At 37.9% G+C, this 26,060-nt stretch overlaps 1 protein-coding gene and 1 long non-coding RNA gene across 13 annotated transcripts in view; one reads left to right on the forward strand and one right to left on the reverse strand.

Moving 5' to 3' along the window:
- The window catches only part of ARHGEF33 (Rho guanine nucleotide exchange factor 33), a 103,657-nt gene that overhangs the window by 51,334 nt on the left and 26,263 nt on the right, over positions 1-26,060 (reverse strand). For 10 of the 12 annotated variants that reach the window (XM_019742490.3, XM_074331907.2, XM_019742472.3 and 7 more), the window contains exons 5-15: positions 21,402-21,545; positions 18,316-18,480; positions 17,890-18,011; positions 16,814-16,956; positions 14,096-14,155; positions 12,620-12,844; positions 8,474-8,603; positions 5,209-5,341; positions 3,469-3,552; positions 2,385-2,468; positions 609-757 (exon numbers count right to left, since the gene is read on the reverse strand). In XM_019742490.3, the coding sequence (XP_019598049.1) occupies positions 609-757; positions 2,385-2,468; positions 3,469-3,552; positions 5,209-5,341; positions 8,474-8,603; positions 12,620-12,844; positions 14,096-14,155; positions 16,814-16,956; positions 17,890-18,011; positions 18,316-18,480; positions 21,402-21,545 (1,439 nt within the window). The remainder of the gene's footprint in view (positions 1-608; positions 758-2,384; positions 2,469-3,468; positions 3,553-5,208; positions 5,342-8,473; positions 8,604-12,619; positions 12,845-14,095; positions 14,156-16,813; positions 16,957-17,889; positions 18,012-18,315; positions 18,481-21,401; positions 21,546-26,060) is intronic. The other 2 variants (XM_019742547.3, XM_019742556.3) reach the window with 1 other exon arrangement.
- The window catches only part of LOC109453100 (uncharacterized), a 48,159-nt gene that overhangs the window by 3,036 nt on the left and 19,063 nt on the right, over positions 1-26,060 (forward strand). Inside the window, exons 2-4 of the long non-coding RNA XR_002138242.3 lie at positions 3,742-3,836; positions 5,230-5,316; positions 13,555-13,689. This is a non-coding gene — a long non-coding RNA (uncharacterized LOC109453100). The remainder of the gene's footprint in view (positions 1-3,741; positions 3,837-5,229; positions 5,317-13,554; positions 13,690-26,060) is intronic.

The following is a 26,060-nucleotide window of genomic DNA, read 5'->3' on the forward strand; positions in this document are numbered from 1 at the left end:
TATTGGTTGCTTCTGTTCTCTCTGAAGCCCAGATTCTCCCTAATCAGCCCTTCCTGTTTGTTCTTAGCATGAAATCTGTTTAGCCACCACCCTCTCCTTTATTTGTTTTATTTTTATCCATAGCACTTATCACTAACTTATTAACTGGCCTTAGATACTAAACTCCATGTGGTAATGATTTTTGTATTGTTTATTACAGTATATTCAGTGCATAGAACAGTGCCTGATACACAATAGATACTCAATAAATATTTGTTGACTTAATGAAATAAACCACATTCGGGCCTTTAGACTGCATTTTTAAGCCTAGCAAGTTTAGGGAAACAACTGTTTTTGAAGTAGTTAGCAATAGGAACTAAGAGGGAGGCTGTATAGGCATTAGAGTGAAAGTACTTATTTTTCTAAAGTAATTTTCACTAGGTAGTAGGTGCCTCCCCCCTGTAGCCAATGGCCACCTCTCTTCCCTTTCTTCCTCTCTTACCTCCTGCTACTGCATGTCAGCTGCTTAACACATTATGTGGTTACTTGTGACAGATACCCACATTGACTGTTTCCCTGTTTTCAGAAACCTTTGATCAACCCTCTAGACTGCACCATCAGAACCTTACTTCTTGAGCTTTTTCCGTTTCTGAATAAGCAAATCCTCATTGCATTGAAACAGCAAGGTGTAGTGTGAGATAAATACTCGAAGGCGCTGAACACACACCAGAAGTAGGTAATAGTCAGGGTGTTCCTGCTCTGTGAACTTCAGGACATTCTGGATGAAGGAAAAAGGAAACAGCATTGCATAATGAGAATGAAAAGTTGTTCTGTCTCTTCTGCAACTTGCCTTGATCTGTTATGAAAGTTTGGTAGCCATTTAATCAAAACAACCATACCTATGTCCAATCAAATAATAGCAAAGGTCAGACTTGCTATTCTCGTCCATCACTCCAAGGGAAAATAATAGTTACTGTTGCTCCTGTTTGAGTTGGATATGAACATAAGATAATTCATGTGAAAAATCAGAAGGATCTACTAATTAGATCTCTGAGGTAATGGAGTCATTCTAACAATTACTGTTTATAAGCAATACTTACAATCCAGATAAGTTAGACGAATGCTGAAAATGTCAGGCATCAAGACAAGCTGGAAGAGGGATCAAGCCTGGCCTGCTGGTCCCTCCTATTATACTGCCTACTGTACTGGAGTGGAACCTGCATGTAACTTGGATTTGGAAAAGCTAGCACTTACTGAGTGCTTCCTTGTACCAAACATTAAGCCCTTTACATATATTTTCTCATTTAATTTTTACCACAGTCTGGTTAGATAGGTACCATTATTACCTTCATTTAACATGGAAATCGAGGTACACAGCAAAGTTAAGTAATCTTCATTCGGTCACACATCTAGTTAATAATAGAGCTAGGATTTGAACTCAAATCAAATAGAACTAGGGCTCTTACCATACTGCTTGCAAGACCTGTGTTTCAGGCCTATATTTTTTTCACCTACGAGGTGTGTTAACTTGGGCAAGTTACTTAACTTCTTTTGCTCTCCCTTTCCTTATCTAAATAAATGTTAATAATGACATCTATTTCTTGGAATTGTGGAAAAGATTAAATAAAAATGGTCATAATGATCCCTATTTCATGGGATTGTTGAAAGGACTAAATAAGATAACTATTGTGAGAAAATGACTTTAATATCTAAAGCCACATACAATTGAAAGCCTTTTTAATCTTTTTATTGATACTGGGCTATATATACCTGAGATAAATCCCAAGCATTTCTAAGATGTTTTCACTGAATTACTTAGGAAGCTCAGTTAGCAATTAAATCAGGACAGGTGGGTAGTGGTGACCTTCTCTCCCAAATCTCCTTTCTCCAAGGTGCACCAAGCCCTGTGGCCAATGGTGTGAAGAAGTCAGCACATCAGCTCCTTCATGCTTCTTCTATGACATAAGACAGAAGCAATGTGTGATAGACCCTTGGGCTCAAGCCAAAAGAAAGTAGTTAGTATAGCAGTTAAGTGGGCAGGTTATCTAGCTATTTCTTAGACACCAGGGGCTTGGGAGTTGGGGGTTAGAGGGTACATTTAGATGGCTGTAGAACCAAGGTGGAAGGGACGAACAGGTGCTCGAGGTCCAGCAGGAGCTGCTAGAGAAAGATCCTGGATCAGCAGAGGTAGAGATTGCTGGTATCATGAGCCAAACATTTTTAGAAATTGAGATTTTAGCTCATACCACAAGGTGGGGATGGGGTAATCATAACAATCTAAATTATTTAAATATTTCTTAGAAATATTAATTTTTCCTTCCTTGACCTCTTGCAGTGTTTCTTGGAAGCCAAAAACAATAGTTTATCCCGAAAATCACTTTGGTGGCTTGCCCAGCCATGCCTACCTGCAGATGTATCAGATATTCAGGGATGCGCTGGACTATGTGAAAAAACAGCGTATAGATGTCAGATTTAATCTCTTCATCGCCCTGAATGAAAGGAAGATAAAGTCACCCTTCAGTGTCCCTCCTAGACTTCGGGCTGCAGAAGCCCAGTCTCAGTCCCACCAAAGTAGGAAGCGTTTACTCCCAGAGCATTTTCTTCCTCTAGAGTTTCACGACACGTTGTTCTCTCATTGGATAGGCTACTTGTTCAGGGAGATACTCAAGGAGACAACTCCTCTAGCAAGGAGCATATCAGATACTTCTTTTGACTCCATCCAGCTTTCCAAACTACTCCATTCTTCCCCATCCTCAGATGTTAGCACAGTGTCATACAGAAGTAGGTACTCAATAAGTTATATTTAAGTTCAATGAACTCATTAAGGTTCTCTAGCAAGTAATCATTACAATCGTTTATTAATAGGCACTGATGGTGGATTGGAGCCTCATGACACTGGGGAAAGGAATATGATTAGAAACTGGTCTGCCGGCCAGGCAGCAGGAAACACGTTGGACTTTCTCCATGTTCCTTCCCTTCCCTTCTCTTGCTTGCCCTTTCTCTATTTCCTGAGTATTAACGTGGTAGGGATTATACTTAGTTGGGAGCAGTGGAGGGTTGAAGTAGAAAATTAGTAAGACCCTCACCTCATGTGAAACTTGATTAACTCTTAACTGTATATGGTTTCTTCCTGTTGACCTAAACTAACTAGAGTGTTGTATATTTATATGTGCTGATTGAGCACCTAATATATCACTGCAGTAGCAATACTTAAAGCTGCATGATTCTGCTTAGGATACCTGTTTACTTTGTCTAAACTTCCAATAGAATGAAACAGAGGGTCAGTAAGGTAGGGCAAGGACCAAAGCAATGGCACTGATCCTTAGTGGGCTCCTTTAATCCCACGGAGGAGTGTCAGTGGCTCTGTTCAAGCTATTTCCCAGTCTGGAAGATAAACCTAGAGTGCATGGGCTGTAATTCCTGGGTGCATGAGCAACACCATAGAGATACACATGTAGCCAAAGGGCAGTGCACAGATAGTTAACCTACCTCCTTCAGAACCACAACATGAACCAAAGAGATGCATTCAGGCAGGTCCCTCAGGTAGGCAACATAATAATCCAAGAAATTATTCTTGAAAACAAACATAAAAATGCAGGGTAAGAACCTGGAAACAGGAATGATAACAGCTAATATTTTTTAAAGTCATGCATGTCAAAAAGAAGTACTTTGCAGAGATTATCTTAGTGATTTAATGTGTTCATTAATATGTTTTTGTGTTCTCATTCATCTTTTTTTTTTTTTAATCTTTTTGGTTTTAAGGTAAATATCCCTATGGACTCAGGAACCAACACTCAGTAGGCCTGCTTTAATGAGAGAAAGTGAAATAATAAACCAAGGCAAGAGAGAGGAATCATGTAAGTTGAAAAAGTATTTTTAAATTGTTAAATACTAAAAATGCATATTTAGTTTTAAAATTACTTTTAATTTCAATTGTCTATATCCAAATGAGGAACTTTGCCCAACCAACTTCATAGTGTCTAGGTCAGTGGTTCTCAATTTTTTCCACTAATTACGTATTTCCATTAATTGCATATTTACCTAATGCAACATGCCTTCAGGAAAACTTCAGAAAAAGTCCTCAGCTTCCATAGTTCTATTCCCACAGATATAACAATTCTCAGCCCAAGAAAGTATACTGAATACAAATGAGTAAAAGTGTATGACAGGGATAGCATTACATCTATTCTAATCTATACAAGTAGATAATTTGCAAACTTTGTATTATTATCCACAATTGAGAATCATTGATTTACAGAGGTTGATTGCAGGCAACATTTGGCTTGCAGACCAATTTTAATTAGCCCACACGATATTTTTAAGATAAGAAAATTTCACACAAAATTCTGGATTTCCAGTTGCTATTAAAATATCAGATATGGCAACTCTAGTCCTTTTTTCCTGTATAACTATTGGATAAAGCTGAGTACCGTTTTTCCCTGAAAATAAGACCTAACCGGAAAATAAGCCCTAGCATGATTTTTCAGGATGACATCCCCTGAACATACACCCTAATGTGTCTTTTGGAACAAAAATTAATGTAAGACCCGGTCTTATTTTTGGTGAAACACGGTAGCTATTCCTTTTGTAAAAGCATGTGTCCTACTTAAGTTCACTTCCCAATAGTCCATGTTGGATTAAATTCAGCTTACTTCCGCTCACGTATAGTACTATCTGGCCCTGTAGGCATTTGAATTTGCAACTTTGACCTGGATCATATTTTTTTTTGTAGAAACATCAGAGATTTTGAAACTTTACACTCTTTCTCCAATGAGGTGAAAACAAAGAACATTCGAGACAAGGAGTTGCCCATCATATTTTTTAAAATTTCTAAGGAATGAAATTGGGTGTAAGAGTATATACATATATACAAACCCTCATATATTTATTTTATATGTTTGTATGGATATATACTCATATGTATACATGTATTTCTATGCAAATACACACTTATGCATACACACATCCACGTGCATGTTCAATGGCAGCAATTATAGTACAGTGGAAAGTGATGAACTGGAGAGTGATGAGCTGGGTGATTTCAACAAAGTCTTTTAATTTCTCCGAACTGCATTTCATTATCTGTAGAATAAGGAGGTTAGACTAGATCTCAGTGGTTCCTCTGACTCTGAAGTTCACTGCTTCTAGATTCTCCATTAAGAAAAGTAGGTGAGGGAGACTCAGATGCGTATAATTCAAGTTTATAAAAGATTAAAAAAAACACCTTACCTCATCATTTGTTAATTTAAGGAATAAATCTCCAAGGACTCCTTGACGTGGCCACTTCAAGACCCTTTCCTGCAGAGCATGAAGCAAATCCAAATGCTGCTGGACAAGGTACCGTAAAGAGCTAGGGAAGAGGCTTGAAATAGAATAGAGATAGGATCACACAAACACAAACCAGGTGTAGAGAAGAAAAGACCCTACAAGAATATATGCAGCAGGTCCCATTTTCCCAGTTACTTGAAATATTCTGTCACAGATCTGCATTTAGGATTAAAAATTTTAAAGTTTGTCATTGTAGACCTGACAGCAGATATCCTCAGGATATATAAAGACCCCTTTACTGATGGCGTCTACGTAACTGTGTATTGAACTAATAAAGAGCACATCACTTGAAAGGCCTTTTTAAAGCCAAACTAGTCCATTCTCATTTATGTGACAGTGGAAATTCTAAGGGAAATCTTTTCAATATTTTAAAGTTATTCTCATTAGATGTACAAAATAGTCTAGTGTTGTGGATGACAACACTAAGGTGACCTTGGTCATTCTTAGCTACCAGGTAGGAGTCTGCTACTTAGGTGAGTAGGAAAATTGGTTTAAAGTTGGCAACTAAAAGCTCAGGGGAGGGGCGTATGAAAGTGTTCTTTTTTCCCTTTCCTTCAGCTTCTAAGATGCACACTGGACAAGGACACTCTGGAGCTTCACAGAAGCCCCTTCCCGAACTCTCAGTGTGCCTCATTTCTTTTCAGAGAAATTAAAAGGAGAAAGAGAGATGTCAGAGAAGGATGAGGTGGAGAGAAGAGACAGAAGAATCATGGGAGGAAGAAAGGGAATTGGCTGGCGCAGAGTAGAGTGATCAGGGGCCTATAAGAATGAGGAAGGAAGAAATAGAAGGAAATGAAGTTTTGTTGGGCTACAGCAAGGATTTGAGCTCTACTTCTGTGACTTAGAGGAATTTAAAGTAGGTTCCCTTCTGCTTTCAAGACCTCAAGTTTAACAAAGATGAAAGCGAACTTATTTGGCTATTTCCCCAGGGTACAGTGAGAGTAAATTAGTGGACTATTGGGGTGCTTCGCCAACTGCAAACAAGCAGACCTTTGTTGAGAGTAGTAGGAAGGACACCACTTCGATAGGAGGTTTTCTCAACCCATCTTCACGTAAAGCGAAGACTCCCTGTGGCTTTTTCTCAGAGAAGACACACAAACAGCAGAATAGGGTGTCCAGCCCGCTGTGATACAAGGGTTCCTTCCACTCCCACCTGCCGTCCCGCCACCTCCTGTGCCTCTAAGCTTCACGTGTACAAAGCCAGCTGATCCACAATCACAAGAGGAGAGGCCTGATCTGAACTGTTAACGTTGATGCAGTGGCTCCCAAGATAAAAGTCATCCCTGTTCAGCTCAGAGGGGTGTCTAGGAGACAGTCGGACTGGAGAAGACCATACAGATGACAGAGGAGAACACAACCAATGCAACTGAAATGCTGATCTAGGCGTGAAAGATTGCTCCCCACCCAGAAGCTATCAATGACTTTGGGTAATTCTCCTGGTGTGACACTAAAAGATGTTAGGGTACCATGGTGAGATCTGCCTTTGGGATGAGTTGTCCGTGTAAGTTATATAATATGCCTTGGATTCTCTCTTCTTTCTCTCACCTTTCTCTCCTCTCCTCTCCTCTCCTCCCCTCTCCTCCGCTCTCCTCCGCTTCTCTTCTCTGCCCCTTCCTCCCACCCCTCCTTCCCTTTCTCCCTCCTTCCCTCTACCTCTCTTTTCCTCCTTCCCTCCTTCCCTCCCTCCGTACCTCCCTCCTTTCGTCCCTTTTTCTTTCCATAAAGTAAACTTCTGCTACACTGTGACCAGTGTACTTGCGTAGTTGGAGCGCTGGTAACTTGGTTATAGTCCGAGTACTTCCTGGACTGTCCCTGGAGTAATAGTTTGAAATTTCAGGGTGGGGTCAGAGAAGGATAATGCTCCCATCAAGTATTGTGGAAACATATAAGTTACACGAAGAACAATGACCTACAGTGAGTTCTGTACCATATATTGAAAACAGGCTTTAAAAATGTTTTTTAATTTAATAAGGATATTATTTGAAATCAGGGAAGAGTCTGGAGGAGGTGAAGAGCAGAGGGAGAAAGAAGGCAAGAAGTACAGACACACTTAACCTATTTCACTGTTTTTGCCTACAGCCAGACCTGACTCCCGGAGGTCACTTTTTCATAAAGGTGAAAGTATCAAGTATTCAAGTTCTTTCCTGTTCCTTGCTAGGAGTAAAATTATGAAATCATTGAGTAGTTTATTCTTTTCAAACCCTTCGAAATTATTTTAACTCCCACAGTCCTGTACTTAATGAGGGAAACAAACTAAAAGCCATCAAGGAAAATCCAGTTATAGTTTCAAATGAATAACTTTGCTTTTGCCAGTCGAGTATTAGGGCCAGGATAACTCCTGAGCTTCAACAGCAGGATGTAACCAAGTTTCACGGGCATCGATAATCAAACATGTGCCCCCTGGTGGTGATCGGCGCACACAGCGTGTTGAGTTCCCCGTGCATGCGGCCCTGGAACTCGGTTGAAAAGTCTAGCTGGCAGTCCCGCCGCACAAGTGTCCAGACAGGACTGTTTGATCCTAAGGTTGTGGCTCTATCTGGGTGACTCAGACCAGAAAAAGTCAAGTTCTGTGACCCTGCAACCAGTGAGCAACAGCCCACGAGATCACTCAGGCGTCTGCTGGCAGCCTGTGCCCCTGCGGCTTCCAGCCCTCCCCGCCGGGCCAGGGCTGCCTTCAGACAGCCTGAGGAGCTGCTGAGCACCGCACTGTTTCTCTAGAGAAAACCTGGAGTTCTGTTTTATTGCTTTGGGAAGATGCGGCGACCTCAGGTTTGATTGTCAAATATGTAGTGGTGGTGGGTGTTATTTTCATCCCCAGGTCACTTTTCAACAGGGGCAGAGTGCTGAGGCCTGTGGTTTGTGATGCGAAAGACAGTGTATGTTAAATTTATTTTTATCTTTGCACAGGGGGGAAAACCACCAATAGGGAAAAGGAATAATCTCATTCTGTTCTGTATTTCATTCAGCTGGTCTATTTCTGAAGCCTATGAAGGCTTCAGAAAAAGCTTAGAAAACCAGGGGTTACCTGCTGTCACTGCCTATTCTCTTTTCAAAGGCTATTTCGGGAACTCTTGACAGGTCCCAGAATTCCCAAAGTGGAAACAATAAACAGCTTACCTTAAATCTTAATCAACCTGAAAAACAAAGGCAATGGATACATGGATACCTTCTCTCTTTGGAATTCCTCTTTCCATCTGAGCCCTGGAACGTTGCCTTGATCTTCAGGATCAGAGAGATGTTAATGACATATTTTCTTTCTGATTCAAGCAGTTCCAGAGCCACAGTCTGTCTTTTAGCTTTAAAAACAAACCAGGGAGGGAATTTTTGTTAACTACTCCTCCCCAAAACCCTATAAAATGATAGAAAGCAATAAAAATATATTGAAAGCAATAAAAAGAGGCATCAGCAAGTTTTGGAGAGATGGAAAACAGAATGGAGCCACGGTAATTAATTCAGCAGAGTCAAGAGCACAAAACCATGGTGTTCTCGTCCGCAGATGTGAAATCTGCTGAGAAGCAGGAAAGCTCCAGGATTGGAGGCACCAGGCACAACAGAAAGTACAAAGAAGGGGCAATGCTGAAAACGAGGCATTGTCTGCATAAGTGCAATTGAACCTCCAGGTCCCCAACCCCATGCCAGATAGTTTCTTCTTTTCCACCCATGGGAAATGAGGAAAATTGAACTAGAGAAGCCCTCATCTCTGGTGTCTGGGCTAAAGACATCAGACATAGTAGAGGGCAGAGTAGAGATTAATATAAAAACAAGGGGACTCAGAGAAGGCTTGCATATGACCAGTGAGATTCCCCTCAACCTCTTCCCCTGCAGGTCCCCAAATAGCCAAACATACTCTCCAGGGAGGAGAGCAGAGGATCTTCCTCTGGAGAAACTGAACTGCTCATGGAAGAAAGATCTACAGACACTGACATTAAAAAGGTTACCTATCAAAGTTAATTTGCCACCTGATTAGCCAATAATGAAGCCCACTGCTTGGCCAAGACAGAATTTTCAGGTTTTTTAAAATTTAGGGCCTCTAAATAAATAGCTAAGGATCCTCAGACATTTGAATCAAGGTTACACCCTAAAGAAAAAAAAAGAAGAAAAAGTATATACACGTGTATCTTTCTTTTAAAAAGAAGAGGGGAAACCCTGAATAAAGAAACTATGCAAGGGACGTAATGTACAGCATGGTGAGTATAGTTAATAATACCTTATTGTATATTTGAAAGTTGCTAAGAAAGTAGGTCTTAAAAGTTCTCATCACAAGAAAAAAGAATTTTGTAACTATGTATGTCAACGGATGTTATCTAGACCTACTGTGGTGATCATTTGACAACATATACAAATGTCAAATTATGTTGTACATCTGAAAGCTAATATAATGTTATATGTCAGTTATACCTCAATTAAAAAACAGAGACAATGCAGAAATGAAAGAAAAGTTTTTTTAAACATTATAATTAATATCCTTAAAGAGATATGAGAAAAATACTCTAGCCATTTAATAATTATAGGATGCTATTTTTAAAAAAGAGAACAATCCAAAAAAGAAGAAATTTTTTGGCATCTTTTTCAAATATGAAAGAGTAGAAGATAAAGTCAAGGAAATCCCCTGCCTACTGCTTCCCTCTCCTTAAAAAAACAAGAAAGAGATGTATTGAAGAAAAAGATGGTAGTGGAGAAAAATCAATCCAACATCAAATTAGTAGAAATTCCAGAGAAAATAACAAAAATGGATGCGAGAATATTATCAAATTAATCATAGAAAAAAATATACCAGGACATTATTTCCAGAGGAAGGTGCCTAGTGTCCTTGGCATAATTCATAAAAAAGATTCTCACATCATTGTAAGGCACATCACTGAGAAACTTGAGCACACCATAGGTAAAAAGAAGATCCTAAAAGTTACCAGAGAGAAAAATCAGGTAACAAAGGACTGGGGATTAGAATGGTATTGGACTTGCCAATAGCAACATTAGAAGTTAGGAGACAATCGAGCAATTGCTTCAAAATGATGAGGGAAAATTATTTTATATTTAGCTAAATTATCAACAAGGTATATGGAAGCTACTGGATGACGGGTTCAGTCAAAACAAGGACTAAACCAAGAAACCAAGGACACACAGATAAAACAAACAAACAGGAATGTAACAGGAGAATTATGAAGGCAATTCCTTGGAAGACTGGGGAGTCCCAGGATGGCAGCAGTACAGTGGGCCAGAATGGAGTAGGATGGCAGAGGACAAATGCTTAAAAAAAAAAAATGTAAATGATAGATTTTTATGTGACTTAAAAATATTAAAGAACACCTACATAAAGGGAAACATATACCATGTTCTTTGATTGGAAAAAATACTGTCAAGATGTCAATTTTCTGCTAATTGTAATAAAAGGAATATAGAATCTAGAATTAGTCCCACCCATATATGATCACTTGACTTTCCCTGTGCAATTCAGTGTGGAAAGAAAGGTATTAATATTTTCAATAAATGGTACTGAAGCAAATAGATAGCCATATGGGGACAAAAATGAACCTGGATTCCTCCTTCATACCACACATCAAAATTTATTCAAGGTAAGTTGTAAACCTAAATGTGAAAGCTAAAACTATAAAGATTTTACAAGAAAACATAGCAGAATATCTTCACAACCTTAGGATAGGCAAAGATTGCTTGGAACTACATGTAAGTCACAATCTATTTTAAAAGTTTTAAATTGATAAACATCAAAATTAAAACATCTGTTCATCAAAAGACTATTAAGAAAGTTAAAAGGCAAGCCATAAACTGGAATAAAATAATCATGGCACATATATCTAACAAAGAACTCAGATCCAAAATATATTAAGAAATCCTACTAATAGATAATAGAAAGAAAAACGACCCAATTTAAAAGTTAGACAAAGGACTTAAATAGGCACTTCATAAAAGAAGATATACAAATAGCCAATAAGCACATGAAAAGACACTTAACATCAGTAGTCTCCAGAGAAGTGCAAGTTAAAACTACAATGTGATACCAGCACACACCCTTGAGAATGGCTAAAATTAAAAAGACTGACCATACTAAGTACTGGGAAGAATAAGAAGCAAGTGGTACTCTCCGACATTGCTGGAAGTATAAAATGTTCCAACCACTTTGGAAAACTGCTTGATATTTCCTTTTAAAGTTAAATGTAATCCTATCCTATAATCTAAAAAAGAAAAAAAAAAAGGCTTGTACAAGAATATTCATAGCAGTTTTACTCATAATAGCCCTAAACCGGAAATACTCCAAATGGCCATCAACAGGAGAATGGATAAACACGTGGTAAATTCGGTCAATGTGGTTTTTTAAAAGGAATAAATTACTGAATGAATTATAGACAACACATTATGTTGAGAGAAAGCCAGACACAAAAGAGTACACATTGTATTATTCCATTTTTAAGAAGTTCAACAACAGACAGAACTAATTTATGGCGACGGAAGTCAGAATAGTGGTTCTTTGGGTGGGTAATGACTGGAAGGGTGCATGAGAGAACTTTCTGGAATAATAGAAATATTGTGTATGTTGATCTGGGTAGTAATCACAAAGGGGGGTACATATATAAAAAGTCAACGAGCTTGAACTTTAGCTTTGTGAATTTTACTCTATGTAAATTAACCCTCAATAAAGTTCTGATAAAAAAATAGCATAAACTTTTTTTTAAAACATGGAAGCAAGTACCAGAAGAAACCGTTAAAAGAATTTAAAGTGGTTGCTGCTGCTCTTCATAATAAACCTTTTAGTACTGTTTTAATTCTTCATGTATTTGTTAACAATAATTAACTTTTTAAAATTACCTCCTACAAAATAGTTGGAGAGAAATGCTATTGTCTGACACTTAGTAAAGTACTCAGTAACAACTTATGATTTAAAGGAAAGAAAGGAAGGTAAAAAGGAGGGGGGAAGGAAAGACAGACTTTGTTGCAGTGTATAGTATTTTGGTATCAGACTACTGATACAAGATTCATATACTGAAGATTCCGCATCATTGACTAAATAGTGCCCTTCACAAAATTCTGCCTCTTCTACACCATCCTTATGCCTTTTTTCCCCCAAAGCACTGCATTACTAAATGTCATGGGTACCGAGACTCAAGTTGATAGTTCAGCTAGCCAGGTGGACTCAGGTGAGTCCCTTCACCTTTATAGGCTTTAGTTTGTTCATCTGAAAAGGAAACCAGAGCCAAGGTGGTCTCTTATGTCCACTGAATTTAAATTGTATGGATTCTACCTCTTAGGTCTGTCCTGTTCTTTAAAATTTCAGCCTGCATTCCCCCTTGGGACTTACCGGCTAAAGAGGTTTCACATAAAACGTTTTCCAAAGAGCTGTGTCTGCCCTGGCTGACTTCCTTGAGTTTATCTGGATGGTCTTTGGTGACGTATTCCTCACCCCATTCTTTACCATCCTTAGGCTGCCTCCACACGCCAGACGGCAGGTGGCCCTTAGACTGGATATCAGCCGTGAGGCAAGACTTGAGGTTTTCTTCTGTTTCTGGAGTTGTTGGGTTCATTCCTGAAAAATAACACTTGCAATCAAGATCTGAGTTTGTTTTTTTGTTTTTTTTACAGTTTTATTTTTATTTATTTTTTTTTATTTTTTTTTATTTATTTATTTTTTTAAATTAGTTTCAGGTGCACAAGACAAAGCAAAACTTAGACGTTTATCATTTATATCCCTCACACTGTGTGAACCCCCCTCCCCCCATCCACTATCCCTCTGTACGTTCCCAAAACCTCTCACCTTCCCCTTATCCCCACCCCCCTGCCCCTCTAGCAACCCTCTGTTTTTCCTCCATGTTTCCAAAACTGTTTCTGATTAGTTCATTCACTTATTCTTTTCTTTAGATTCCGCATATAAGTGAGATCATATGGTATTTGTCTTTCTCTTTCTGACTTATTTCACTTAACATAATGTTCTCTAGGTCCATCCATGTTGTTGCAAATGGTAAGATTTCTTTCTTCTTTATGTTTGTTTTTTAAATTGTATTTGTTACTAACTTAACTCTTAAATATTATGCTCCTGCTTGGGTCCAACTATCCTTTGAGGGTGAAATATATCAACGAAGGAGTAATAGTTTCTGCCGTTGCAAAGGATCACCTCTCTCTGGTCTACTCTTGGCACATAGTCTCTACTAAAGAAGGAGTTTTAAAAAATGAATTTATAAAATCATACAATGGATTTCTAGCAGTATGTATTGACTCCCCATATCTACTTCCTTTCAGCTGAGCACATGAAGTGCCTGTAGCACTACTCAGAAGAAAACACAGAAAGAAAAGGAAGAAGGCGCCAAAGACAATGTCTTCTTTTGGAACTTGTCCTCCTTGGTCGTAATGATGGTAAACAGCAGAAAGGAAGAAGTAAGTAAGTAAGGGAACATGAAATAATCTACAAAATCTGATGAATTGTCTATTTAGTAAATAACTTTCAAATTAAGCTATAAAATATGTGGTCCGTAGAAAACTTCTGTCCTGCTACATACACCTGTGAGTGCTCAACAAATGCTAGTTTATTGGTCATTGAAAGGAGCCAGAAAGAACCAAGAATACTGGTTTTGTGTAAACTCCCATATCCCTTCTCTGTTCTTGGGTTTAACTGAATCACCAACCTACTCTAGCACATATTTTGGAATATTAAAAACCAGCATGCTTTATTTTACTTGAGTTCTTTCATGACTGGTTTGAAACTGAGAGAGTAGAAGTAGGGAAGGTGAAAGAAGGAAAAGGGTGGAATTGATAGAAGAAAAGACAAAGAAGAGCCACTTACCGGGGCCCGTCATTCCCTTCACATTACTATCTCCTACATGCATGGATCTGGACTCTTGGGCTGCAGAGAAAGGAAAGCTTTCGATCAGTTTTTGTTCTACTAACATGGCCTGGGCACCTTCTGTGAGCTAGGGACTGGGGACAGACTCACAGACTTCACAGTTTACTGGGGGAGACAGCAGTAAAAAAAAAAAAAAAAAAAAAAAAAAAAGGAAGGAAGGGAAGGGAGATAGGAAGGAAGGAAGGAAGAAGGGAAGGGAGGGAGATAGGAAGGAAGGAAGGAAATTACAACATAGTGTTGCAAGTGCTATTTTCCCATTTGTTAAATATATATAATAGTGGTACTGACCTCATAGACTACCATAAGAATTGAATCAGTTAATACTTGTAATTGCTTAAAATGGTACCTCATGCACAGTAAGAGCTAAATTATTGTTTAACTGTGATGGTGAGGAGGGTATTGATGAGATGAACCAGAATGGTGCTGTTAAAATGTAAATCAAACCCCATTGCTCCTCTGCTTAGCCCTCCGATGGCTTTCCATTTCCGTGTAAGAGCCAAAGACCTTATAATGATCATAAAACCCTAAAACATCTGCCCCCTGCTTTGCCTGCTGTTTCCTTTCTTGTTTTAAACTGTATCTCCTGTTGTCTCCCTTGTTCACTCTGCTGTAGCATCGCTGGTCTTCTTGCTATTCCTCGGACATGTCAGTTAGGTTCCTGCCAGGACCTTGGTACTGGGCTTTTCCCTTTCTTCCTCTCGTTATCTGTAAGCTTTCACTTCCTTCAGGTCTTTTACCTGGCACCCTCTCTAAAATTATACCTTTGTTTCTTTATTTTTATACTACATGTTTTATTTATTTTATTCTACATATTTTATTTATTTGTTCATTGTCTGCCTCCTTCAGAACAAAAGCTCCATGAGGGCAGGAATTGTTGTTATTTTGTTCATTACTGTATCCCACCACCTAAATCCATGCCTGGGGTGAGTGGATGGATGGATATATGGATGGATAGAAGGAAGGAAGGATGGATAGAAGGAAGGTAAAAGGAGGTAGTGGAATGGCCAACACCTTGACTGTAACCTCATGAGAGACCTTGAGCCAAAGGCACCCAGCTAAGCTGTGTACAGATTCCTGACTCAGAGAAACTGGGACATAATGAATGTTTGCTATTTTAAGCTACTGAATTCGAGGGCACCATTTCATAATTAACAGTGGGTGAGGAAACCCTTTCTGAAAGTTTGGTCCTTTGACCCTGAATTTTAACATCACCTACCACCAATCATATCCAGAATGCCTTATTATGGCACATTATTCCCTAATTTCTGCAGCTACCCAGTAGAATAAACGGTTACATAAGTCATTCCTAAATAAGAGAGAAAGGAGGAGAAGCTGCCTCTGAACAGCTAATTTAAATCCATCTGGGCACTTTGCAAATATAGTTTTTAATCTTTTGTCTTGTGAATATGTTCAGTTGCCCCTGAACTGGCATTGATCTGACTTCCGCTTTCCAAGCCCATCCTGTATTCTTCCCTAATAAGACCATCCTTTTATGTCATGCTCTTCATGACAGAGAGCAAAGAAACTAGAGCCACCTGCCGTGAACCCTCTCCCAAGATGGACCAAGTGAGTTTTCCCAGGCTGCACCAATCAGCCTCTAAAATAGCTACTCAAAATGGGTAAAAAGTTTTAAAAAGCAAATCTGTACTTTGAAGTTAATACTGATTAAAAGCCATTTGATTTAGATTTTTAAATTCAGTTATTCAAAATACATGTATTGTCTTTGAATATATGAGCCAAAATGTTCATTAAGCCATAAGGGTAGCAAACCAGCAGTCCTGCCCTTGACGACTTTATAATTGGTTAAGAAGTCATTGACCCTCTTTTGGAGACTTTCTATATGCAACCATGAAAAAGAGGAAAACTCATCTAAACATTGTGAAAATCTACACTAATTATCCTGTGTAGAGGTGGTTTGCTAGATGTTGTTGAGGATACAAAGAAGCAGCAATTATTTTTTGTTTTGTTTCTTTTCCTGAGTTGAACATAGGTCACTAACAGAAACTGGGATATCCCTTGGAAAGGCAGTTTCTTCAGTCCCGCCCAAGTGCAACTTTCTAATATTTGTTCTCACATCCCTCAGACCAGGGGTGTGGCTGGTGACTGTTTGAGACCACAGACAGCACCAGATGTGATTTCCCAGAGAAAAAGGAATACAAAGTTAGACTGCCACTGACATCACTGCCTGCCAGTTAGGGCAGCTATGACTTTCTCATATCAGTAAAACCTTTGCTGAAAAAAAAGCACAACACACAATATTATATATGCTAAGAATACAGCTATTTTTAAAATGTCTATGCAGAGAGACAAGGATTGAGAAAGTAATGTGGAAAATAAAACGATTTATTAGAGAGAATAATTTTTTAAATACTTTTCTCCCGGTTGTGCAACAAAGTATTTCTAACCCATTTTAAATTTTGAATACCCAGATGAGTATTTTCCCGAAAAAGATAATACTTTAAAATTGGGGAGACTCTCCTGGCCTCTCAGATCTTCTGGATTCTTCTTCTAAATTCCAGACAAAGAGGGAAAATTCTGAGCAATGCACCATTTTCCTCTAGTAAGGATGGAGGAAGTAGGCCCATTCTTACTATTACTTAAGCCCTAGGAACCAAGGAAAAAATGCTTCACTAATTCAATATGATTTGTGAACTGTACCTTTTTCATAGGCCTGAGAGGGCATAAGGTTTGTAAAGTCTTCACTTGGAAGAACAGGCTCAGGGATATTGATTGAACGGAAAGGACTTCCTTGTGCTTGAGCAGGCCCAGCCTGTGAGCCATGTTCTTCCTTCTGAGTTTTCCTAGGGAAGGAAAGCAAAAGGTCTTAATACCTGATGGGTTAGGAAGAGATTGAGTTCAGAAAAATTCAAGAAAATTTCTGAATTATTAGGTTGAACCATACAAAATTGTTGTTTTTGTGAATTAAATATGGTCAAATATTAGCAACTTCATTAATTCATCACCAAAACTGGAGAAAAAGTTTAAATATCTATTAGTCACCTTCTAATTGTAAAGGCTACATTCTTATTTTTCTGTTACTGGCTTCCCTGTCATCAGGTCTTTACAGAGTTTGCAGTGGTGACAATTTGCTTGGGATGATAAACATTTGCTTAACAAAGCAATACAAAGGTACCAGGAAACATCAGGTCTTCAACTGAAAACCATAAATGTTCTTCAGGGTCACACAAATATTATTGCCGTATTTCTGTTTTAAGTTTGATAATATCAAAAAGCATACAACAATAAGAGTACATATATTTAGTGGTAAAACTTCACTTGGGTCAACCTGGTTGATACACCGTTTAACATAAATTTGTTTTCCATGGTAGAAGTAAAATAATAGTGCCATGAGAGAAATTTTAGAAAACTAATAATGATAAGAAAAAAACACTGGTGACTCTATTATCTTAACACAACAATCATTATTTTAAAACGTATTTCTAATTATTATATTATATGTTGTTACAGTTGAAATAACATTCTACATGCCATTTCATACAATTTTCATTTTACTTCCTATTATATAAAGTGCATTTTCCATGTATTAGTTACCATCCATTTTTAGTATTAACCAGCTTGTGTGGCTCTGTTCCCTCTATCACATGCTGAACCATGAATCCCAGTGGCCAGCTAGCTACATATTGACAGTGAGGAAGGGGTTCTCTGTGCCTCTGTCTGTACAAGTTACTGCTTCTGGGTTTGCCTTTGGTCAGTTTTTTTGGTAAGAAACTCACTTGGCTTTCACTTTTCGAGATTCTCTTCGCTTCTCCTGTTGAAGCTGTTCAATTTTCTGTTGCATTTCTTCTTGTTTGGAAGTGATGGCCTGGATCATTGACATGGCATTGCTCAGCTCTTCCTAAAAAATAAGAATCAATATGTATTTAATCTGGAATATGAGGTAAAAGTATATAACATAATAGTATCTAGCACACAGTAAGCTTTTAATACGTATTTGTTGAATGAATGAATGGTGAAAAATTTACTTCCATTTTGGCCTCTAATTTTAACACAAAGATTCAAGAAAGAAAAACAAAATAGGTATTTTCCCATGATAATTAGTAAATGAGCCAGAGGGAAGATTCTTATATTTATTTGGCTACTATGCGAAAAAACATGTCTTCTAGTTCTTTCTTCAGCAGGGAAGTAGAAGAGGGGCCTACCTTGAAATAGTTTAATGAATTTTTCATCTCAGTAACTTTTTCTTCCATAGAACATTTGCAGCTCTTAACCTTCTCTTCCAAAGCATATTCTCCATGTTGAATTCTTGACAGTTCTTGCATTGCTTCTGTGAAGCCAGTTTTAAGTTCAGACGCTAGGGCCTGCAACTAAATAATACACAAAGACTGAATTCAATTTGCTATAAATAATTGTACATAGTACCATTGACCCCTTGAATTTTTCTTTTTGTTTGAGAAACCAGGCTCTTGAAAATTTACAGACCTCACTTCCCGGTAGACGGAAGTTTCGACAATTTAAGGCAACGTTGGCCCCATTCATCTAGGGAAAAGAGGGTCTATTTATACAGCACATGCTGAAGCTTGATAGTGACAACAAAGCAAGTAACTAGGTTACAAGTGTATCTGCAATCTACTATTTATTCTAACACCTTTGATTAAAATGAGATTTACTTGAAAAGCAACATATGCTTGTGCAAGACAGTCTTGATCCCATAACTCTTCAAATTCCGTGAAAGAAGGGCTGGGTCATATTATCCCTGGTTGTTAGGAGAAGATGAAGAAAGTCTTGTTTTTTTCCTTAAAAATTTAAATGATAAAATGAGTAATAACTAAGCATATCTGAGAATTTCTTGGAAAGGGAAGTTTTTTGTTTGTTTTTTTTAATTTTATATTCTTTGATGCTATCATGAAAAAGGAGAAAATGGCATTTTCATTGGCAGTGTGCTGTAATCCACAAGGAAGGCATAGAAATCTCTACAATGGTAGGAACTCAGCAGGTTGTTGGTAGTGATATGAATCCTCTTTAGCAGTCAAGTCTGGTCTTGTAGGAGTGCACACAGTAACCTTCTGTTGTCAACTTCCATACCATGAAAAGGTGGTCAATTCTGGAGTCAGCTAGGGTGCAAACCCTACTGCTCTTCCACAAGTACTAAGGCCTAAGGCAAGTTGGTTAACCTCTTCAGAGCAGTTTCCTCAGCCATAAAATAACTCTAGTAACACCTGTTTTACAGGGCCATTTTGAGAATAAAACAAATAAATGTAAGTAAGGTGCCTGTCCCAGCCCATATTAGGTACACAGTAGAAGGTTTTCAAGACATTTTAATTCTCTCCTTTTAAGTGGCAAATCAAAAAGTTCAGCGCAAATAGAAATGTGGAGAAAATGGAGCACTTCTAAAGTTGTTTTATTTATTGAACAAATGAAAAAAAGACATTTTCAACAGACAGGAAGTTAAGAATAACAATAAGATAACATTATTTTCCTAACATTTATGATCTTACACTCTGCCAAATAGAAAAACTCTTAGCTTCAGGTCTCTCTTTAAAACAGAATTATTAGAAGGTTCATTCTGTAATTAAAATTGTCCACCAAGTATTCTGATTTTAAATAGATAAAAATTAAAATCCAGGTACCTTAACAAAATTCTTTCAAGTGTGTATTTCTAAACATTTTGGAATCTGGTTGTCCAAATGATTCCAACTTGCAATGGCATCTCCCACTATACAATGACTTAGTCTCCTATACCACATTTTTAAAATATAGGGTTTGTGCTTCACAAAGGTTTCTTTCGAGAACAGGGAGTAGGGAGAAATAAGAGGAACCAAAGAGAGAAAAAAGCAGGGCCTGTCAAGTGTTTGGGACCAGAAGACTGGGAAACAACATGAGCAAACTGTTTTTCATTCCAATTCATTTTAATTAATCTTTATGATGAATTTCAGCACATGTCCTAATTCAGTCATCATGATGGATTAAAATCACCAGATCAACTGTTTTTGATCTGGTAATTCTCATTATGTAAATTCATCTTCTATGACCAAAATAAACAGAATTCACAACTATACGGGGTGGACAATTAAGTTTGTGAACTTGTTGCAACGATGTTACTAACTTTTTTTGATATGAGAGAGATTATTCATTATGAATTTGTATCAACTGGACAGTTAGTTAACCAAGTTTACTTTTTGGAAGTGCTGAAAAGGCTGCGTGAAAAAGTTAGACAACCTGAACTTTTTGCCAACAATTCATGGCTCTTGCATCACGACAATGCACCAGCTCACAGGCACTGTCTGTGAGGGAGTTTTTAGCCAGTAAACAAATAACTGTATTGAAACATCCTCCCTACTCACCTGATCTGGCCCCCAATGACTTCTTTCTTTACCCGAAAATAAAGGAAATATTGAAAGGAAGACATTTTGATGACATTCAGGACATCGAGGGTAATATGACTACAGCTCTGATAGCCGTTCTAGAAAAAGAATTCCAAATTGCTTTGAAGGGTGGACTAGGCACTGGTGTCAGTGCGTAGCTTCCCAAGGGAAGTACTTTGAAGGTGACAATAGTGATAGTCAAGTATATAGCACTTTTTCTAGGATGAGTTTGCGAACTTAATTGTCACACCTTGTATAATACCATAACAAAAGTTATGCAAGTTTCAAAACTGAAGGAAGAAAACCTGACATTCATTCAGGTGCTCTGAAATTCATGCAGGTTTCTGCTTTCAAAAAATAAGGGAACCAGTATCCTACAGAAATAGGTTTCATCATCACTGCTCCCTTAGGTGATATGTGGAGTTTTCCCCAGGAGCCAAAAGGCAGCAAGCAGATTCCTAGAGGAAAGGAGTTTTCCTCACCTGTAGAACCTCAGCTTTCAAAAAATTAAGAACTACCAAAATGTTTTTCTAACAGCCAGTTTATATAGTAACTTTGAGAATTTTGAGACCATTTTGAGCTGTGAGCCCATTTCCTACATATGTATTACTCTGAGCCCCTTAGGTCCCCGCCACTGAAGTAACACTACTGCTTTGTAAGCAGCTTCACAACCACTGATCCACCAGGGGGTGGACCCCACAGGGAGTGCAATCACACACCTGAGACAGCAGGTCGCTTTTAGGGTGCTCGCGGTCCTTAGTATCTGTGGTTGCTACAGACTGGTTTTCCAGTACCAACTGGCCATTTCTTTGTGAATGAAAATACTCTAAAGACATGGACGTAATATCTTTTTTCTGCTCTCTCTTCAGCTTTCTTATTCGACAGCCCACAGCCCACCCGAAGGATTAGAAATGGGTGTCTACCTTGTTCTCCAGCGAGCTGAACACGTTCCTCATCTCGTTGATTTTTTCATGAAGATTTTCTAGAGAGGTTATGATCCCTCCATCCTGCCGCTGGAGGCGGGCTCCCACTGGAGGCAGGTTCAGGGAAGACTTGTACTTCGAAGCCTAGGGTACCACAGAGGGCATCTTAGGCTTAAAGAATTAGGGGAGAGGAGTTCGAATTCTTCCTATTTTCTGCTCTTTCTCTCAATTTTCTTACTTTCTTGGCTTCTTAACTCTTCATAAGATGAATTTTAGTCAATGTCTTCCAATTTATTTTATTTTTTTACCAAAGATGCCTCACACTAAATTTTCATAAAGTATGCAAGTTTTTTCAACTTGTTTTTTACACAGACTTGTCCTTCTTTTCTGTCCCATTATCAAAGTCATAAAGCTACTATGAGACAAATTCAGGAGACTGGGCCTGTGCCTTGAGAATTCTGCAAACTCATGAATGTCAACATTTGAGAAACCTGCACAAGACATGCCAAAATCCTATGACACCTGGCTAAAGTCTCTATAAGAGCAAAAACCCAGGCGTTTTGAGGTAGCACCTGATGGCAAGGATGCAAGGGTAATTGTTTTGGCTTCCCCCTTAACCAGGGTTGCTACAAAAGAAACATGGTTTTCCTGCCAGCGTCATCTCCTCAATGATAGGCCTCTTTAATAATCCCCAGGAATGCAATGGTTTAAAACACAAAGTGGGGAGGAAGGTATTTGAACAGTCAAGAGTAAATTTCCCAAATCTACTTCTCTACACTCCCTGCAGAAGTTGACCCTTAAAGTCATTCTTACAGGGTGCTGTTGAAGCTGGTAGGAAGCCTGGTATGCCCGAAATTGATCTTATTGATCCTGGATGCACCGCAGGCCTAGTAGAGTTACCTTCTCTAGTGGTCGAAGACATTCTTCAATGGTAAAAGGAGAGCGAGGCTCAGACAGGACTTACAAATCCTAGAAAACTTTCAATGGCAGTTTTAATGATGAAACCTATTACTGTAGGACTGGTTCCCATAGTTTTTCAATTAGAGGTCCTTTTGGCACATAACTTTTTTTCTTAAATTATTTTCATTACAGAGAAAAATAAAAAAGAGAATCACCACAAATCTCATTACTTTAATGTTTAATAACCATAATGTTTAGGCGTATTTCCTTCTGTTTTGTTCAATGCATATACATACAGATATTTATGTGGTTGAAATCCCACTGCAGATACCTTTTGATTCTGCTCTCCCCTTTTTGCCTAACATTCTTATAAGCCTTTTCCCATATCCTTCAACATTTTTCTAAGTGTCTATTTTTAATGACTACATAATATTCCATCCTATGCGTGTGCCAGAGTTTAGCTACCCATTCACTCTTGTTGGAAATTTACGTTGTTTGTAATTTTTTGATATTATAAATAATGCTGATATATTATGCTTTTTATTTTAAGCTTTGTATGAATTTCAGATTATTTCCTTAGAATAAATTCCTAAATATGAAATTACTGTGAGTCAAAGGCTGTTAGGTAATATTTAACCCAAAGGAAAACCCACTGTATTGGAGAGAGACAATATATTCAATTAATTAATAAGAATGTATACAAAATATGAATATATTGGATCAGAGGGTTTGAAAGTTATAATAATATGGTTGTATATTCTTAAAAACTTAGTGTATGATGTGTAATGTCCTGAATTAGTGTATTTAGAAAATATGTCTTGGATAAGATATATGAAACATAGATAACATAAATGGAGGAAGCTGCAGTGTTTTCATTCCTAAGGCTGCAAGTCAGCCAAAAACACAGTTGGAGTTCAAATCTTTAATGTAAGAGTTGAGCTAGGACTAAATTGTGCAGGTATCCCATCTGTTGCTGTAATTGTGGGACCCTCCACCAATTCTCATGTTAATGGAATCATAATTTTAAAATCCATATGCAAAATGAAGTAATCAGGGATAAAGCAGCCCAGTCTGACTCTGAAAAAGAGATTGGGGAGGACTTTGAGAGGGCTATGTACAGTGGACAAAGGATGAGTGAAAAACAGATGTGGGTTCAAATAAAAGAAAATATACTGCGCTAAGGAGCAGTCATTGTATCCAAACTGATTCGCCTGATCTGGCAATAATTCTACCTGGAATGAATTGGGAGATGGTAGTGCTCATTCTCCTGTTGGTGTCTGTGACCTAATTACTTTTACCAAGGAGGTCAAATCCATCCAAAGAACAGGGATTCAAGTGGGGGTATGAACATTCTAACACTTTTACTACATTTTAACTAATAATTGTCGTAAAAGTTTCCACCAATTTACACACATTCATCAGAATTAACTGTTATTAATTATTTTATTACTTTTTAATTAGGTAGTCAAAAAATAATAATCTTTGTTTTAATCATTGTTTTTTTGAGCTGAACCTTTTCTTCTCATATGTAATTTCACTTTGGTAACTTTTTTTTGTTCTTTGCCCATATTCTTCTGAGGTCTCAGAAGTTTTCTTTTTTATTGATTTCTATTATATATATTTAAACCTTTGTAATATTTTTGTAAGGATTTTTCTAATTTTGTTATTTGCCTTTGAATTTATTGAAAATATATTTGCCTTGGAAAAATTTTTAATTGTGATGTGGATGAACTCTTTTTCCATTGTCATTTCTTCCGATGCTTTTTTTTACTTAGAAAGACATTTCACATCCAGAGACAAAATATTCACTAATTCTAAATGTTTATGGTTTTATTTTTTATATTTAGTCCTTTAATCCACTTTAGAGTTATTTTGATTAGGGTATGAAGTGAAAATCTATTCTTTTTTTCCCCAAAGAACCAGACAATTTCCAAACACCATTGGGTACCAGACTGAATGGCTGCATCAAACCTCTTGGCTCAAAGCAATATACACACCTTACAGATAGTCCATTAATTCAACTAATATTTATTGAATATTTTTATATTCCAGGTACTGAACTTTATGCTGAGAATACAACAGAGCAAAATGCACTAAATCCCTGCCCTTGCAGCGTACATTCTAGAGAAAGACAATTAAAAAACAAACAAGTTAATATTTACTATAATGTCAAGTAGGGATGGGGGTCTATCAAGAAAATAAGAAGATAGAGAGTGGCTGAAATGTCATATTTTGCTTCAAATGTCATATTTTGCTCTCCCTTTTTTGTGTAGATTGTATTCTATTATAGTGAACCTCTCCCTGCTTCCCTCCTTCCTCTTCCTCTTCTTCTTTCTTTACTTCTCCTCCTTCGTCTTCTTTTGGTTAAATGTTGCTTGGAGTAAACAAACTGGGGCTTAGACAGCGTTCTTTTAAAGCAAGGATGGGGTTATAATCACAGCATCTCAGAGGTCATATAGACCAACTTCACTTCCACTGCTTCATTTGTTCCACTGTGAACAGATGTACTTGGATTTGTGATACAGTAAGAGAATGAGGCCACCCCCACTGCAGCTATATTTAGCCAACATTCAGGGAGTGACCTACATAAAATCTGTAACAGACTTTAAATCATACCTGAGTTTAAAGAGACACTCACCCTCATTGAAATGCCATGCACGGGTCAGACGTTAATATAGGGGAGGTGGGCTGGGAAGGCATTTGGAGGTCTTGATCAAGAGAGACATCAAATCAGCACTGAGAAGACGCTCTTCTGTTGCCAGGCCCTTGTACAAGCTAGTCCCTCTGCCTGAAATACCCTTCCCCATATCCACTTACCAAATGATCAACTTGTCCTTAAATGCCTGGTTCAAGTCCTTCAGTCCATATTAATTCATCCTCTCCCATATCCCATAGACTTTTATCAATGCTTCTGTTGTAATCCTTCCAACAGCCTTTTTTGTATGAGCTATTTATTGTATGTGTTTGCCACGACACTTGAAACTCAGTGAGAATGTCTGTTTCATCTCCCATTAGGCCAAGCAGTAAACTTTGCACATAGTAACTGTTCAATAAATAGGCATTACGTTGAAATGAGACTGTTTCCTCCATCCCCCCACATTGCCCGTCTGGGTTTAGGAGCAACATGATTAAAAATGTTCACATAATCCTGTGCTGGCTTGCCCTGTTTGGGTTCACACCAATAATCTCTTGCATGATATTTCTGGCAACTAGTTGTTATTTTCACTTTACTGTCACTTGAACTCAACAAATCTAAATGACATTTCCCCAAAACTATCTGTTCTTCTGAATTCCTATATCACTTTCGGGAGACCACTCATTCTTTCTCCTGGTTGTCAGGGCTTAAAACCTTAGAGCCAACTTTGAAATCACCTTTTTGTCCAACCTCCACCATGCCCTATCAATTCTTTCTTCCTTCTCATGTATTCCAGATAACACTGTCTTACTCTGGAGAATATCATGGGTTTCCCTAGCCCAAGCTGCTTTTTCACATTACAAATTATGTCTGAATAAAATTCCATGACTTTTAAGGACATAAATTTACTTTAAATTTACAATTGGATGATAGAAGCCAAGTAAATACTATTTAGAGAGCCAACGCAGCCCAATGAGACCCTCACTGCAAACATATTACAAAATGTTTTCCAGAATTTTTTATCTTCCTTGTAAATCCAATTCCCATTGTTTAAAGGAGCTTACTTTTTTTTTCATCACCATATTTGAACATATGTAATGCTAACCCCTTTTCAACTCTCAATT

The sequence above is a fragment of the Rhinolophus sinicus genome, chromosome 2 (genome assembly GCF_057876585.1).
Source record: "Rhinolophus sinicus isolate RSI-liver-muscle chromosome 2, RSI-T2T, whole genome shotgun sequence".
Taxonomy (NCBI): domain Eukaryota; kingdom Metazoa; phylum Chordata; class Mammalia; order Chiroptera; family Rhinolophidae; genus Rhinolophus; species Rhinolophus sinicus.